Source organism: Mirounga angustirostris, unplaced genomic scaffold (genome assembly GCF_029215605.1).
Source record: "Mirounga angustirostris isolate CCGP_5_RB_7025 unplaced genomic scaffold, mMirAng1.0.hap1 SCAF_17, whole genome shotgun sequence".
Lineage (NCBI taxonomy): Eukaryota > Metazoa > Chordata > Mammalia > Carnivora > Phocidae > Mirounga > Mirounga angustirostris.
The window spans coordinates 42378820-42394822 of NW_026991725.1; the positions used below are offsets into that span (position 1 = coordinate 42378820).

The 16003-nt window shown below is 63.3% G+C and overlaps 2 protein-coding genes across 9 annotated transcripts in view; both read right to left on the reverse strand.

Annotated features, from left to right (window-relative positions):
• Positions 1-3863, reverse strand: part of CBX8 (chromobox 8) — a 34607-nt gene extending 30744 nt beyond the window's left edge. For 5 of the 7 annotated variants that reach the window (XM_064583470.1, XM_064583469.1, XM_064583471.1 and 2 more), the window contains exon 1: positions 1424-3863. The gene's annotated coding sequence lies outside the window, so the exon portion shown is untranslated. The remainder of the gene's footprint in view (positions 1-1423) is intronic. The other 2 variants (XM_064583472.1, XM_064583474.1) reach the window with 2 other exon arrangements.
• Positions 3864-5239: 1376 nt separating this feature from the next.
• CBX4 (chromobox 4) lies at positions 5240-11561 on the reverse strand. Of its 2 annotated transcripts, XM_045888328.3 has the most exons (5): positions 11367-11561; positions 11190-11233; positions 9991-10056; positions 7748-7814; positions 5240-7481 (listed from the first exon to the last, which is right to left on the reverse strand). In XM_045888328.3, the coding sequence occupies exons 1-5, from the start codon at positions 11433-11435 to the stop codon at positions 6069-6071; spliced, it is 1659 nt and encodes a 552-aa protein (XP_045744284.1). In that variant the 5' UTR covers positions 11436-11561; the 3' UTR covers positions 5240-6068. The 2 variants fall into 2 exon arrangements, with proteins under 2 accessions (XP_045744284.1, XP_064439536.1); XM_064583466.1 differs by lacking the exon at positions 9991-10056.
• Between the last annotated feature and the right edge of the window lie 4442 nt (positions 11562-16003).

Below are 16003 nucleotides of genomic sequence, written 5' to 3' on the forward strand. Positions count from 1 at the left end.
GCGTTGCTGTGACCCTCCTCGAGCCCTGATGCCCCCCCCCGCCACACGAATGCACATGCACCCTGGACATCCTTGGGTAAGGCCGACTGTCTGCCCCTACCTAGGTTTGAGAACTTGCGGAGAATTGGTTAAGAGAAACAGCGATCACCAGTGACGTTCGGTGAGTCCTTACCGTGTGTGAGACCCTATCCACAGAGCCCACATGAAGACCATATATGCAAACAACTGAGGGGCCAGTGCCACGTCTTCTGCTCGTGGTTACGCAGTGTGCGTATGGGTGTCGGGATCGACAAGCCTCTCTCTCTCTCTTTACCGTCCCCAACCGCATGTCACAAGGAAATACATAATGATGAGGCAGGTGCTGCACTGTCAGGACCCGCATAACGTGTACCACCAGCCAAGTACAGAAATTAAACCACGATTCTTCCTGGAACTGACTCCAGGATTATCCTTAGGGTCTGTTTCCCTAAATTCAATTACCGCATGATTACCGAGAGCCTCCTGAAACTCTCACAAATGGATCCCGTGAGGGAGGAGGGCGTGGCAGGCCCTGGAGCCGCAGAGCGTATGCGCGTGTCTGCCCTTGCTGAGGTGGGGAGAGAGGGAACTGCCTGAGTCCCCCGCCTCTGCTCTGCAGCCAGAGCACAGAGGCCCCCGGGGACAGCTCGGGGCCTTTCCTTGGTCCCTGGACCTTGTTCGTGACCTGCAGCGTGGGAATACGCTTCACTGTCCAATTTCACATAAACACACGTACATGCACACGCACACGACTCCGTACTCGTACACACAAGACATCGGATTCCGAGGTATTTATCTAAGAACTGTGCACAAGCTTTGGGACTGCATAACACACCCAAGACATGCCCCTCGCCTCCCGAGGTGCTCAAGGCTGTGTCTACTTGGAGAATGGAGGACGCCCCTACGTCTGTGTATGTTGCAGCATGAAATTGATTGACAGTGGTCTGGGGGGAGGCAGTAAATACTGCTCGTGTTCAGGGCACAGCCAGCCTTGGTAAAGGCTGGAATAATCTAGAACAACCTCAGGGAGGGATGGGGCTTGAGCCGGTCCTCTGAAGGACCCACAGCGCCCTGGAAGGTGGGAGGATGACCCCTGGAGACAGGTAAGTCTATCTCCAAGTCCCCGGATGTTGCACCTGACAGCTTACTCAAGCCTCTACGCCTTCTACAGTGATAGTGCCCACCTCGAGAAGATGTGTGAGCACTGAAGGAGACCATCCCTCTAAAGGTCCCTGCTCATCATAAGCACTCAATGTCAGCTGTTATCAGTAACCACAGAGGGAAGAGGGAGGTGCAGAAGGGCATGGGGGGTGTGTGGGGGGCGGACGACAGTGATTTTTGAACTACGGCCACAGGAAACGGATACTATGTCCAGGAATAACTTTTTCCTCTTCAGAGCTCTTACCTTCTCACAGCAGTGGCAAACGTAACAGGGAACCATAGACGGAGACTTGTTTTCAGAATGCATGGGGATGTGGTTCTGTACAAGGGCAGGTCTGGCTCATGGGGGCTGGTCCCAACTCCCTCATGTCCCAGTGTCATTCCCGGTGACCCAGGATAAAACTGAAGGGGCTGAGGATGAGGTCCCAGGTCAACGGGTGATCCAGCAAGCAGGTAGTGAGGGCAGCATGCCGAGGCCTGGCGGTGCCCACTGGGTTACAGGGAGAGGGAAGGAGGGAGGGAGGGAGGGAGGGTTGGCAGTCAGTTTCCAGGTAAATATCACTGGGTGTCTGTCCCTCCGTCAAGCTGAAGCTCCAGGCCAGAGTCGTTGGAAGGCATTTGGATCTGACAAGGCATGTTTAATGTTCCCTGGTGAAGAAATAACCTATATGTTTACTTCGGGGGTTTTCCAGAAACGCTCAAGGCTCTCTCCTGACCCAGTTGATCTTCAGAGCACATCTCTGAAGGGGACAAGGAAGCTGAGATGTGGGAAGGGCGGGGTTCTTGATGAGGGGAGTGGGTTCTTCAACTAGATCAGTTCCGCCCTCCTTGTGTGTTCTAGAAGTTTGTTGTTTGGGGTGGGCAGGAGTGAGGAAGACCCTCCACCCCGGAGCCCAGGGTGGACCAGTTCAAGCTTTCCCTCATTCCTTTGTCCAGTTTGGCACATGCGTGCCTCCCCCCCACCTTCGGTCAAGACATGTGGCAAGCACCGGTGTCCCGCCAACATACTCGGTGTCATTATGACAATGGTGCTCCCAGGACCCATGATGCTCAGCTCTCAGCATCTTCTCTCTCCTGTGGGCCTGAAACTTCCCTGTGGACAGGGACTGACCATGTTGGCTAGTCAGAGCCCAAATAGGGTTTCCAGATAAAGCCCAGGATGTCCAGTGAAATACGAATTTGCATAAACAATGCATTTTTTTTAGTACTAGTATATCTCACATATTTCATGAGACATACTAAAAAAGTACACATTGTCCACATGAAATTCAAAATCAGCTAGGCATCCTAGTTTTTTCTGTGCTCAGTCTAGCAACCCTAGCTCCAGAGCACCCCAGTGGGATCCAAGGCTGACCTCCTGACGATGAGTTGGGGTGACTACAAGTTACAGGGAGGGCAGAGCTAGAGTCTGGGCCCTGGCTGGTGAGGGAGGGACCAGCTTCCCAGGGGTGAATGGATACAAGAGAGCCCCTGACTCTGTGGTGGGTCAGCTCCAGCTCTCTATGCTCAAGGCTCAGCCCCCTCAGAAAGGTTCATTTGGAGAAAATACAATGAAGCATGGGTCTCCTAGTATGTAGGGTTAAGGCCCCAGCTTCCTGCTTGCTTTCTCTCTCCTGAACTTGGGTTCAAAGAGAGGTTGTAGGACCCTTTGCTTGTGAAGGGTTGGGCACCGACAGACATTGAGGCCTCCAGTTAGGAAGAATCAGTCCACACCCAGAGGAACTGGGGCTACTGGATTCTCCTCTCTTGTCCCCATGCCAGGGCTCCTGACCCTCTTTGAGTGTTCCCAACCTTGGACACATGTGTGTCCCAGAGGTCCGGAGCTCAAGTCGCCGTGGAGTACCTCTCTGCAGGCTGGTGGAGCAGACAGCTTGGCTCTAGAATCAGTACAGAGCCAAGCAGTGGCCTTCCACCCTGGACAAGCTGTTCTGCCCTCAGAACCTCAGACTCTCATCCTCCAAGGAACTTCAAACCCTCTGGGGTCTGAACGGAACAAGATGCTCAGGTGGTGCTCGTATGTCAGAGGGAGCTCAGCACATGACAGGGTCCTGGGGTCAGAATGGGTGCTGGACTCTCTTGGGTCTCGCACCAGGTCGGGCATCCCTGCAGCTCCTCCTGACCTACCCATCTGCCTCTGTCCCACTGTCAGCCCCTGTCAGCCCTCCGACCTCAGGCTCCAGGCTCACCTAGGATGGCCCTCCTCAAGGACCTATCCCAGAAGTTCTGCCACCGGGTTCCAAGGCTTCAGGCCACCTGCAGCCCACACCTTCCCTTGAAATTTTTTCTTCCTCACTGCCAACAGTGCCATTCTCCCTCTCCCCTCCCCCCCAGGCTCAGCCTGGCAGAGGCCACCCACTGGGTAGGAGGGGCACCCGCAGGGGCTAAGGCTCACTCCCAAGTCACCAACTGTGCAGACCTGAACAAGGGCTCCCCTTCCCACTCCTGAGTTTTTAGTTTTCCTCTACCAGAAAAACAGGGAGACCAAATCCCTGCCTGGCATGTGCCTTTGTGTCCCAGCCAGTGAACGACAGGCCCAATTCTAGTGCTGAGCAGGCAGTTTGCCAGGAGCAGTCAAGATCACCCCTCCCTCCACTCCCAGGGTGGCAAAGGGCATTCATTACATGGAGGGGGGAGGGGGGAGTGTTTAACTCACTCTAAAGGGGGCTGGGGTGATGGGGGTAGTGGGAGGGACAATTCACAAAAGCCAGGGCTAGAAACTCCCAACGGTTTTTTTTTTTTTTTTAGAACTTCCCTTCCCTCTCTCCCCTCCCCCCTCCCCTCCCCCACCCCCAGCCGCTGGTGGCCTGCAGCCAACACTGGCCACACTGTCCGCATTCAGGCCTCCCGCCCTCCTGGCCCTCTATCTCTTCCCCTGGCCTTCCCAGCGCTGCGCGCTCTCGCCACCGCCCCCTCCCCATTCTGAACCACGTTGACCTCTTCCGCCCTGGCGCCCTGCACAGGCTCTGGGCCCTCAGTCCCAGGCGGGCAGGCAAGGGGCTTTGGAGGCCAGGAGCAGCCCGGCGCCCACCAGGGCCCCAGTCCCGCGGCCCCTGGCCCTGCTCGGCCGCCCGGCCAGGAGGAGGATCGCTGCGTCTGCAGAAAGCTGGCCACGGCGGCTGCCTCCCCGGTCGCGGCTTCCCGGCCGGGGGGGACGACGACCTGGTGCTCGGCCCACTCCCCTCGGCCCCTCTGGGCCCTTAACCCCTTCCTGCCCCGCGACACCAAGGGCCCCAGCCTCGCCACCCAAAGCAGGACCGGTGAGACGGGGTTCCGCATTTCCCTCGCTCCCTGAGGAAACCGGGGTGAGCCGGCCTTGCTCACCAGGCCTCCTCCCCCTCCTCCTCCCCATCCACCACGCAGGAAGCCCCCCGCCCCTGCCCTGGCCGCGCTCGCTGCGCCTCCAGTCGGAGCCTCTGGCCTGGTGGTTTCCGGGGAGAGAGGCTGGCAGAGAAAGAGCCTCGGCGGCTTCCTCGGTGGGGCGGGGCCAGCGATGCCAGCAAGCGACGCTAGAGAGGGTGGGAGGGTCCCCTCCCCGCCGAACCTGCCTTACTGGGCAGGGATTATTAAGAACACCCCTGCCCCACCGGAGCCAGCGCCTGGGTGTGTGGCGCACCGGGTGGGTGGGGGGCAAAGATCAGCAGGTGCCGGGCGGGTGCTGCGCGCGCGGCTGCGGGGTAAGGGGGGCTAGCCCCACCCACTCCTCCGCGCCGCTCGTTCACCCCTGCACCCCTCCCCCACCACGCGGATCCCCGGGTCGCCAGCGCCCAGGGCCCCGCCGGCCCGAAAGCCCTGGGGGCGGGGGCGACGCTGACGCCCCCTCCCCCCGCAGGAATTCCCCTCTCCGTGGGAGCGCCTCTCGACTTCCGGGGAGCAGGGTCACTCCCTGGGCGCGGGCGCCTCTGCCCGTGCAACCGGTCCGCTTCGCCTTTGCAAAAGGTTTAGCGCAGGACGCGAGGAGGTTTCCTCCCCGAGACCTAAGGTGTAAGGGGGGCGGGGAGAGGGGCCCAGCCGCCTCCTGAACCTCCAACGCTCCGTCTGCGCTGATCTCAAACAGCGAAAATGCACCTTCAACATCTCCATTTAATATTTACATTCAAGCAGGTAATAATTGGAAGCTTATAGTTTAGACATTTCTAGTAGCAGCAGTTTCTAGAGAGCTCGTTTAGCCTTTAAACAAACTTTTTTTTTTTTTTTTTGCACATAGAAACAACACATCCATGTGTACAGTATCAAAAAATATATACCAACATTACTGGTATTGCAGTTCCAGGAAGGGGAGGAAATGAAATCAACCGAAATACTGAATGAACAGGAAGAAAGGTCAACAGAAAATAGTTTGTCTGATATAGAATATAACATGATCTAGAGGAAACTCCATAAATCTAGGTTTTTATATTTCAATATATAAATACCTACAAATAAATATATATATATCAGCCCGAAGGGGGTGGTCGGGCCTTTTGAGCTCAAACAATACATTTCAATAATAACACCACTTACAAACGGGAGTAAAGTCTGCACTTGACAAGTTAGCACGGTTAAAATATAATACTATAACTCTGAGACCCAGGCGCTGTGGCTGCCCTGTCAGTCCCGGAGGTCCACGAGGGAGGGGAGGTCCAGCGCGGGGATGGGGCAGGTCGGGGGCGACCGCAGGCACCGCGTGGCAGGAGCCAGTGCCCCAGCCAGTGCCCCAGCCAGGCCCCAGCCAGGAGCCGACAGCGGGGCGCAGAGGGACGCGGATACTGCGGATACTGCGGCTCCCGGGCGTCCACGCACCAGGGCAGGCCCGGATCTCCCGCAGCTGGCGAGAGAGGAGGAGTCCGCCCGTAGGCACCAGGTGCTAAGCCACCCGCGGGGACGACGCTTCCCCTTCCGAAGCCCTCCGGCTACACCGTCACGTACTCCTTGAACGTGACGGTGAGGCAGTTCGCGGTGACGTCGGTGATAATTATATTCCCAAAGAAGGGCTTGAACTCGCTCAGCGGCTCCTCGGGCTCGTCCTGGGCCTCGGCCGGAGGCTTCTCGGCTGCCGTCACCGGCGCGGCTGCCACGGCCGCCACCGTAGCGGGCGCCTCGGGCTTCACTTGGAGGGCGCTTGGGGGCTCCCCGGCTTCGCCGCGCGTCTTGACGCAGCGCAAGTCTATCGGCTCGTCCAGATCCGAGTCCAGCAGGATGACCTCGGGCTGGGGGAGGGTGGCGGTGGGGGGCACGTCGGTGGGGTGCTCGGCGGCCGGGCTACCCCCCAGGCAGGTGGGGGTGCTGATGCTGCGCGCCGTTAGGCGCTTTTTGCAGGGCTCGCGCTCGCCGTGGGTCTCGGAGAGGCAGCGCTTGCGCGCGTGGGAGAGATTTAGGCCGACCGAGTGGTGGTGGTGGTGATGGTGGTGGTGGTGGTGGTGATGGTGGGAGGGCGGATGGGAGCTCCGGGCCGGGTCCCAGGCCAGCAGGTCGGGCTTGGTGGTGAGCTGCAGGGGCTGCTCGCCAAAGGCCTCCTTGGTCGGGGACAGCTTGCGGGAGCCGGCGTCCTGGGGCTGCGGGTCGCCGGCCCCCGGCGCCTCCTCCTCCCTCCTCTTGGACGGCGCCTCCGCCTTCTTCTCCTCGGCCCCTGCTGCCTTTTTGAAAGTCCTGTCGGCCGGGGGGTGGCGCTCCTCGGCGGCCCGCTTCTTGTGGCTGGGGGAGCGCGCCTCGCCCTCGGCCGCCTCGCCGGACTTGATCTTCACCGCCTGCATGCCGTTCTCCATGTATTTGCTCATGACGATCACGATGCGCCCATTCTTGTTCTTGTTCTTGACGATCTTCATCTTGCCCCCAATCCCGTTGCCCGTCACCGCCTCTTTGGGGGCCGGCGTCATCCCATTGGGAGGGCCCTTCTCGGAGCCCTTGCCTGGAGCCCCGGCCGCACCGGCCAGGGGCTTCACAGCTCCCAGGTAGCCCTTGGCCCCCGCGCCGTGGGCCCACTTGTCAGGCGGGTGGCTCTTGGCGCCCAGGTCCGGGCAAGTGGGGCTGGGCGCCTCCTTGTGGCCGCCCTGGTACTGCAAGTCGTACATCTTGGGGTCGGGCTGGTAGGGGTGGTGCTTCTTGCTGTTGAGCTGGTAGTAGTACTTGCCGCTCTTGCCTGGCGGTGGGGGTTTGCCGGCTCGCTCCTTGCTGTGCGGCTGGTACTGGTGGTGCTTCTTGCTGTTGAGCTCGTACTGGTGGCCCTGGCCCTTGCCCTGAGCACCCAGCTCCAGCTTAGAGCGGTTGTCTGCAGAGGAGTCCTGGAGTCCGGTCAGCACGTTGGAGCGACGGGCAAAGGTAGGTACCTGGGGGAAGGAGGCAGGGATGCGAGGGGAGGTGAGAAGAGGAATAGGGCCGGCCCCAGAGCATGCCTCGAGCCTCAGGAGTGTCCCAGCCCCAAGCGGGTCAGCAGCTGCGTTATAGGGCCAGCGTGTTGGAGGTCAAGTGGAAAGGAAGTGGAATTGGGTGCTCTGCAGAAACTCTCCCTGCCCTCTGGGCCTGGAGGCAGATCAGGTGACAATGGCAAGGGAAAGACTAGTGGACAGGCCCCGGGCCCAGCAAGTATATTCACCTGCACCACCAGCGGCTTGGGCTTCGGCCCTCTCTTCCGATATCCCATCAGCTGTTCCTGCCGTTCCCTGGGGGCGGGGGGGGGGGGGGGGGAAGAGGGAACAGAGAGCAGCGCTGTTAGCCTCAGGGTCACGTCCCCTCCTGCTACGATCCAACCTGCAGTGACGCCTGCCCCCCACCCCCCTTCCGCGAACAGCCAGGCCAGAAAGACCCAGAGGGATCAAGGGCTCAGGGCAGAAGGTCGCCGGTGCCGCCAGCTGGACGCCTCGGTCCGGTCCCAGAGCCCCGCTCTGTGCTCTCACCGACCCTCCTCTGCCCAAGGGGTCCTCCGCGAAGGGGTTCCCCATCTCTGAAATCCGCACCTGAGCTGGCGCCTCCCGCAGCCTTGCCTCTAGGCCGGTGAGGCGGCAGCTGGGCGCTAGGTTGATGGCACGGGCGCCCACTGCCTTGGGCCCGCGGCCCTGCGCAAAGTGAGGTGGGCGCGGGGGTCCAGGGCATGCAAACAAGCCCCAACGAGGTGTGCGCCGAACACGTCCCTCCCCGTCAGAGGCACGGGATGCTAATGACCTCATTAAGATTCAGATAACGAGTGCCGCCGGCAGAAGGGAGGACTCGTTTTTTTAAAGGCCAGGCACTAAACAGGGGGAGGGGCTGCGCCCTTGTTTACACGGCGGCAAATGAGCCAATTAGGGGCTGGGGGCGGGGGCCGGCCGCAGAGGCCACGGCCTGGCCAGGTTCGCAACCACCTGGTGAACCGGCTCTGGGTCCGCCTGGGCGGGGCGGCTGGGCGGAGCGAGGCGGGGCGGTGCCCACAAGCACCGCCTCCTCGCCGAGCTGGGCTCCCGGCCGCCTCGATTTCCAATTATTAATAAAGACACCAGAGGTAGCGCCGGTCACCACAGCTGCCGGGCTTCCGCGGGCCGCCTGGCGGAGGGTGACCCGAGCCTGGGGGTCAGATCGTCCCAGCACGGCCCAGCCTTCCATGGGAGAAGGGGGCGCCCCTCCTGCGTTTGCAAACGTTGCAACCCGTTCCCCGGCCAGGAACTCGCTCTCCAGCGACCCCAGGCACCCCCCTGACCGTGGGCGAACCCAGGGGAGTTCCGTCACGCCTAGGGGCCCGGGCCGGGGCCTGACTCCAAAGTTGCGTGGCATTGCAACAGCCTGCGTTTTAATTCTTCGGGGACCCATTATGCAACATGGCATCAGCCGCTGACACGGTTACAGGGTGGTGAACTCCCAGGTGGAACCGGGGCAGGAACCCTTCTCGGCGCCCCCCTGCGTCGCGGGAGAGCAACTTCCCCGCCGGTCGCTCGCTCGGAGAGTCTAGAGTTTACAGTTTTAGCGCCAAATGCGGCGCAGGAAATAATGCAAAATAAAAGGGGGCGGGGGGATGGAAGGCAGCGGGGTGGCCGAGCTCCTCGGACTCCGGCCATGCCTCCCCTCCTCGCCCGCCCTCCCCCCCTTCTGTCCTCCCCGAAACAGAGAACCACAGCCACCGGCCGTGGATCCAGCTGCAGCAGCTGCAGCGTGACAAACATCTGTGCGCACGATGAGCCCCTCCACCACCAGGCAGCTCCCCTCCCACACCCTTTGGGCCAAGCTCCCCCTGCCCCAAGGACGGGGGCGACACCCACCGAGGAACCCAGTGGGGGGTGTGAAGGGCACCCAGCACCAGACAGGCTCTACCCCCTACTGATCCCAAGCTCCCCGGGGGGTCGAAGGTCGGGAGCGGGGTGGTCAAGGCCTTGTCAATTTTTCTCCAGTCCCCAACAGGTTAAGTGCAGTTCCCTGACGTCCGGCGGTTTCACAAGGCCAGCTCCCTTGGAGTTGCCCCGAGAGGTGCTGGTGCCATGCGCCCAGCGGCTACAGCAAAGCAGCACCTAGGCTCCGGGGGTGCGTTGAGAGGGGGGCCCGCGGGGGGCCAGAAGCAGCCTCGAGGTCTCTGGGCAGCGGCAGGGCCACCCGAACGCACCCTCCTCGCAGTTCCCCCCAAAACACCAGCCTCGCCTCCTCCGGTCCCGCCCCGCCCCCCCCCCCCCCCGCCCGCCCCCGGCTGCCGCAACAGCCAAGGACGTTGGTTAAGAGAAGCCGAGGCCGCAGCCGTGCCTGTGCAGGCCCGTCGGGGGAGGGGGCTCCCGCCGGCCCCCTCCAGGCCCTTTCCCTCTTTCCTACTGCTGCGTGGCCCCCTCTCCCATTCCCATATACGGTCACGGCTGCGGGCGGCGGCTGCTGGGGGACGCTCACCTGTTCTGGAAGGCGATCAGCAGCCGGGGATCCAGGATGTTCTCCTCGGGTTCCCACGTGTTATATCTTGCAAGGGAAAAGGGAGGGGACACGGCGTAAAAAAAACCGAGCCAGCTTTGCGGCCTCCAGGTGGGGAATGACATAAGGCCCTGCTCTGTCTTCATGAACCGAAAGCTATTTAGCTGTGGATGTGGGGGGTGGAGGGGAGATTTCTGCAGGCCTGACACGGTCCCCGACACCCCCCCCCCAAGTCAAAATAAACACACAAGGGCAGGAAGAAAGGGGAGGGGTAAGGAAAATGAAACTAGCAGTTTATTTTGCAGTTGTCAAGAATTTTAAGCATGTTACTGCGACATGTTCCAAAGCCACTTTGCTCACCAGGAACCCTGCGTGCAAAGCCGCGGAAAGGCAAAGTCGCAGTCCCCCTCCTCTCCCCAGCCCCGAGTCTCCGCGAGGGCTTCAGCTGTTCTCCATTTGACCCCTAATCCGATCACCGTCAGCCAAGCGGGGGCCCCCCCGCACGCCCCCTCTCAGCTCTGGAGCCCGGTGTCACGGGCAAGCACCCCCAAATACTCGGCAATATAAAAATATGCCTGTGTGTGTGCGTGTGTGTGCGTGTGTGTGTGTGTGCGTGCGCGTCTGTCTCCATCCGGTGCCTTCGCATTTCAAATTAAAAAAAAAAAATTCCCCACCAAAAGCGTCGCAGTGACAGTTCCCAACATTTTCTGTCTTTTTTCTTCCTCTCCCCGCACCACTAGGAGGGAAGAGGCACACAATTGCATTTTCGTCGCTTTTTAATTTTTTTTTTTTTTTGGTTTTGCAATATGGAGCCGTTCGGTGGAGGGAAAGGGGAAAGGAGCCATTTTCTGCTGCACATCAGTCAGTGCCTGCGCCCTCCCTCCCTCCGCCGGCCTCCCCGGCTCGGCCCCGCGTCTCTCGAGCTCCTCCGGCTCCTTTTAGTGCATAAATTAGTGATGGCATTTCCCGGAGAGCGGAGCACAACACAGGGCGCCGGGCTCGGGCTCGGCGGCTCGGCTTCCCCAGTGCCTGCCACCGACTTCCCCACCCCCTCCTCCCTCCACCCCACCTCCACCCCGCCTCCCGTCCGCTCCCCCCACCACCCCACCAGCTCGGCGGTCCGGAGCCCGGGAGCCCCGCGCCTCGGCACCCGGCGCCCCCGCCCCTCCGCCGCTACTTACTTGGGGGACCAGCCTCTCCATTTCACCAGATACTCCACTCTGCCCTGAGGGGGGGAAGAGACAGCACTCCATCAGCTTCCGCGGGATCCCCGGCTCCGGCCCGCAGCCTCCCCACCCCCTCCCCGCCTCCTCGCGGGCTGCTCCGGCCGCCTCGCCGCCGCCCCCGCGCCGCCCTACCTTGCGGATCCGCTTCTTCTCGATGCTCTCCACCGCGAAGACGTGCTCGCCAACAGCTGGCAGCTCCATGGCCGAGCCGGAGCGCGCCGGGGCGCGGGCGGCCGGCGCGGCTGCAGACGCTGCTGGCTCCTGCCGGCGCCCCGCCGCCGCCCGGGCCGAGGCGCCCCTGTCGCCCGCGCCGCCCGCGCCGCCCGCGCCGCCGCCGCCGCCGCCGCCGCTCTCCCAGCACAGCCCGGCCGCCCGCCGCTGCCCGCGCCCGCCCGACTCCCGGCTCGCGCTCGCTCAGACAACTGAGCCCGGGCCGCGGCTGCACAAGAACTCATGCAAATCCGGACGTCAGCGGGCGGGGCCTCGCCGGGCCCAGCTCGGCGTCAGGGGGCGGGCCGCGGCCGGGATTGGCGCAGCCCGGCCTACCGGAGGCCCCGGGCCTGGGCGGCGGGGCGGGGGGGTGGGGGGGAAGGAAGGACGCGGGAGGGGGCCGGAGGAGGAGGGCGCCGGGGAGGTGCAGGGGGAGGACCCGCGGGCCGGGCGAGGGAGGGAGCGGGGCCCGGCAGGAGAGGTGTGTCGGCTGAGGGCGCAGGGCGGGCGGAGAGCCTGACACGGCCGGAGGGTCTCGGCGGCGACCCCTCGCCTGCAGCTCGGCGCCTGGGCCTGCCCCTCCGCCTCTCTTTCTCGGTGTGCGCCGCCCGGGGACCCCTGCTGGGGGCCACGGAAGCATCCACTGCAGTTTCCAGTTGCACAGAATTGCGTCATGTGCACACACAGGGTGAGCCGCCGGCAGGGGGCGGAATCGGGGCAGGGGTAGCTCGCGCCCCCCACCCTGCGTGCCCCGCCCCGCGAGGCTTTGGGCATTTAGGAAGGCGAGGCACCGAAGAGAAAGGGAAGGGAGAAGGAGACAGCCGGGTTCAGAGGATCGCCGGGGAGAGCGGGAAGAAGAGGCGAGCAAGAGGACGCAGGAGCAGCCGGTCTGGGGCCCTAGCGCTCCGAACCTTACCAGAAGGGGGCTCCGAGTCCGATCCCACCCCAGATCCTGACCGGCTCCCAGTGTACCCTCGGCACTGTCCTTGGTGGGGCAGGGGCGGGGAGCCTAGTTTCCAGCAGCAACGCCGCCAGCCCCAACCCCGCGGCCAGGCAGGACGAGAGGGGGCGGCTACAGAGGGGGCGCAGGGGATGTCCAGATCTGCTTGGGGGACCGAGGGGACTTGGTGGGGTCCCAGGAAAGGCATCGAAGGAGGGAGTGGGGAGGGCCGAGAAGAGGTTCAGGCTGAGCCAGGGGCACATCGAGGCGGCACAAAGGGGAGGCGAATGCGATGGCCGAGGAGCCAAGCGCTCGTCATGACTTTGTGTCCCTGGTCCCCGACAGCCAGCCGAGCCGAGGCCCTCCTGACGCAGCCTGAGAAGCCGCTGAGTGTGAAGTTCAGCACCTCCGGCGGCGAGACGGCGCGTTCGGCGTGCCGCTCCAGCGTCCGGCTGGGGGAGCTGCTGCGCTCCACGCGGCCTCCCGAGGGCGCCGCCCGCGGGGCCGCGAGCTCGCTGGGGTCGCGGCGAGGGGTGAGGGGACCTGGGGAGGCTGCAGGAGGGGCAGGGCGCGCTTGCCTTGGGGTGCGTCTGGGCCCCCTGCTCCTGGCCCCTGAAGGACTGGGAGCAGGAAGCTTGCGCAATCCCTTGGCTGAGCGTCCATGGAGAAAGAAAAAGAGCAAAAGCCGAGCGAGAGTGGAACGCGCGAGGGGGGCGGGCAAAGAGCCATCCGGGTCTCCGCTCCCGCCCTGACACACGTCCCAGAATGCTGGGTGGGGACTGCGCGGGGGCTTGAACGAGCCGGGGAGGGCCGAGGTGCCGAAGCGAACCCCCAAAGCATACTCGGCGCTCGCGTTCTCCCAGGAATCCAGGAGAAGCCCGGAGACAGTCTGGGGTTGAGAACGCACACGTTGACTCCATTCCACCACTACCTCGCAGCTCCTGCGGCGGTGGCCGTTTCTGTTTCGGTGTCGGCCGCTGCCCAAGACGACTAGCGTGGCTCCTCCCTTCGAGCGGTTCTGGGAGTGGGGGCTCGTCTTCTGGCGGCATGAGAGAGGGGCTAGGTCTGCAGTGACTGCTCTCTGACAAGCTCGAGGCACAAACCCAAGATTCCTCGAGGAGTCGGGGTGGCGGGGGGGGGGGGGGCGGCGGCGGCTGGGGCTAAATGGGGCCGCGCCTGCCTGTAGTCCTCGGGTGGGGGGGGGCTCTCGGGTTTATAGGAGCTGGGGTAGGCGGAGTTTTGGGGATGGGGGACACAGGGAAAACTTCTTTCTCCTGTGTTTTGGGCTTTTTTTTCTGACACTCTTGGCCAGGGCGAGGAGCTCTCGGGTGGGACGACTTAACTGCGGAGGGGAAGGGACCCCGAGGCTGGCGCGAGAACGACAGTCACCCCTACACGTAGAGCCAGCTGCCAGGCCATAGGCGCTTTCAGTCTGTCCGGAGGTATGATCGACCTTGTCCTGGACAGTCCCATCGTCCCGGGAGGGGCTGAGCTTCCCGACACTTCGCTTGCCCCCTCACTAGAAAATCCCCTGGAAAATCTGTCCCTAGTGGGTGTTTCCGCGCCATCCTGGTCGGGCTGCTGCAGCCACTGCGCAGCCAGGGGTATCGGACACCGCCCTTCGAGGCCCGCTCGCTCTGCCCCCGCACCTCCCCGGCCCGCGCTCCAGACCTCGGGGGCCACGCGGCGGCACCCGGTGCCCCGACGGCGACTTTGCGCACGAGCCGGGCTGCGCCTGTGGCCGAGCTGGGGAGGAAGGGTGGCTCTTGCCGGCCAGTACAGCGGATCTTTTCTGTAGCTGCCCGTCTGGTAGTGCGAGCAGCCGCCAGGCTCCCCAGACGGCGGGAGGGGACGCCTCCAAGCTCCTCAGAAGCCCCGGGAGTCCCCGGCCGCCCCCGCTCCTGGCCTTTCTGCGCCAAGTGACCGAAATGCGCAGGCACCGGCAGAATGCGGCAACTCGCCCCTTCGCACTGTTATTTTGTCCTCGTGGAGGGTGGGCGGGTATGGAGAGAGGCCGACTCCCAGAGCCCCAGCCTCACCTTGACCTGGCCCTAGACCACCCCTCACCTGCCAGCGGGTGTGGGGAGGAGCTCAGGTCCGCGGGAGCACCAATGGGCTGCATGGAGGAGGCAAAGACAGAATCTGGGGGGTGCGGGCGGAGCGGGGAGCGCCCTGGAAGCTCCCCTGAGGCGTCCCGCGAGCCCCTCCTGGAAAGCCTCCCATACGGCCTCCCCTACCATTCCACCCGTCTTGACCCCTCTGAGGGAGCCGAAGGCGAGTGGAGCCCAAACTCGGGATTCCCAGAGCCTTCAGCTGGGGCCCCTGACTCCGGGATATCCCGAGCCCCTCAGGGAACCCCGGAGAAGGGTCGCGGATCCGCGCACTTGACGTTGCCCCCTTCCAGCCAGGGACGGATTGCGCCCCTGGGTTGTGCTGAGGGGCAGAAGCCTTCCGGGTGCCACCTCAGGCTGGGGCCCCCAGGGGCCCCCGGGGGCCCCAAGTGAGGAGCGATGCCATCTCCCTGAGCCACAGCCTCCCTCATGCAGGGGAGAGGGTCGAAAGAGCAGACCCTGGAGAAGCCGGAGACTCTAATGGCCCTGGGCCCGAGGGTGGTGAGATTCCTGGTCGCTGAAGGGGCCTGACCCCACACGAACCCAGGGAAATAAACGACTTCGTAAATCTCCTCCCTGAATGGTCGCTCCCCGCAAGGAGTTACCACTTCCCGCCCACGGGGCCCAGGTCTGAGTTCTGCCCGGAAGGGACCGCCTGTGACTTCCCCGGCCAGTTCTAGACTAGCAAAGCTCTCGAGTTGGTGTGGCTTTCTAGGTCCCCGGAGGTGGGTTTCCAACAGCCAAGGGAGAATTTACTAGCATAACGACTACAAAATCTACCCAGCCTTTAACAAGGGCTCATTTCTCTCCTCCGTTCTTAGTTGGGGAACTTGTCTCTGACTTCAGCACTGGCGTTTGCAATTTTGCATTTTTAGCTGTGACTGACCTGGCTGGACTGTGCGTGGGGGGTAGGAGGAGAAGAGCGGGGAGGCGGTGTGGGAGCCCTGCACTCCACCGCCTGCACCCTCTCGGAGGGATGGCTTTGTTCCTAAGGGGGCCCCTCCGCCCTCTCTGCCCTCACCCCCATGTGTGTGCTCTTTGTTACACCGCCCGCGAAAGGTCGGCATTCATTTGGGGAGCAAAACCCCTGATGCCCCCGCGTCCCTCCACAGCGGACTGCTCGGGGCTGAAGCCGGGGCGCCAGGTGGGAGGGCCGGGCAGGGTGCGCGGGCGGGGCAACGGGCCCGGCGCGCCGCCTGGTCGTGGCCCCTTGGCAGGTCCTGGGCATTCCCGGGGGCCACACCGGGGGTCGCAGGCGCAGAAGCGGGACGAGTAGAGCTGTACGACGTCCACTGGCCCAACCCCTCCCCACGTCAGGGCAGCCTCCCCTGGCCAGCCTGGAGAAGCCCACGCGACCCCCCGCCACAGGCTCGGTCGCGGGGCTCCTGTCGGCCTGGTGATTTGCGCCCCCGGGATCCATATTTCAAATGTGGTCTTTGGAGTCGCTTCCACCGCCCGCCGCCGCCGCCGCGCGCTCACAACGGCCTCTGCGTGCTGTGTGTTTTTCA

Bases quoted from the DNA above. Each gene is read 5' to 3' on its own strand.
- CBX4 (XM_045888328.3), bottom strand. From the start codon at position 11,435: ATGGAGCTGCCAGCTGTTGGCGAGCACGTCTTCGCGGTGGAGAGCATC. The intron at 7,815-9,990 runs GTGAGCGTCCCC...CCCCGCCCCCAG, and splicing joins CTGATCGCCTTCCAGAACAG to GGAACGGCAGGAACAGCTGA. The intron at 7,482-7,747 runs GTGAATATACTT...TCCTTCCCCCAG, and splicing joins CCAAGCCGCTGGTGGTGCAG to GTACCTACCTTTGCCCGTCG.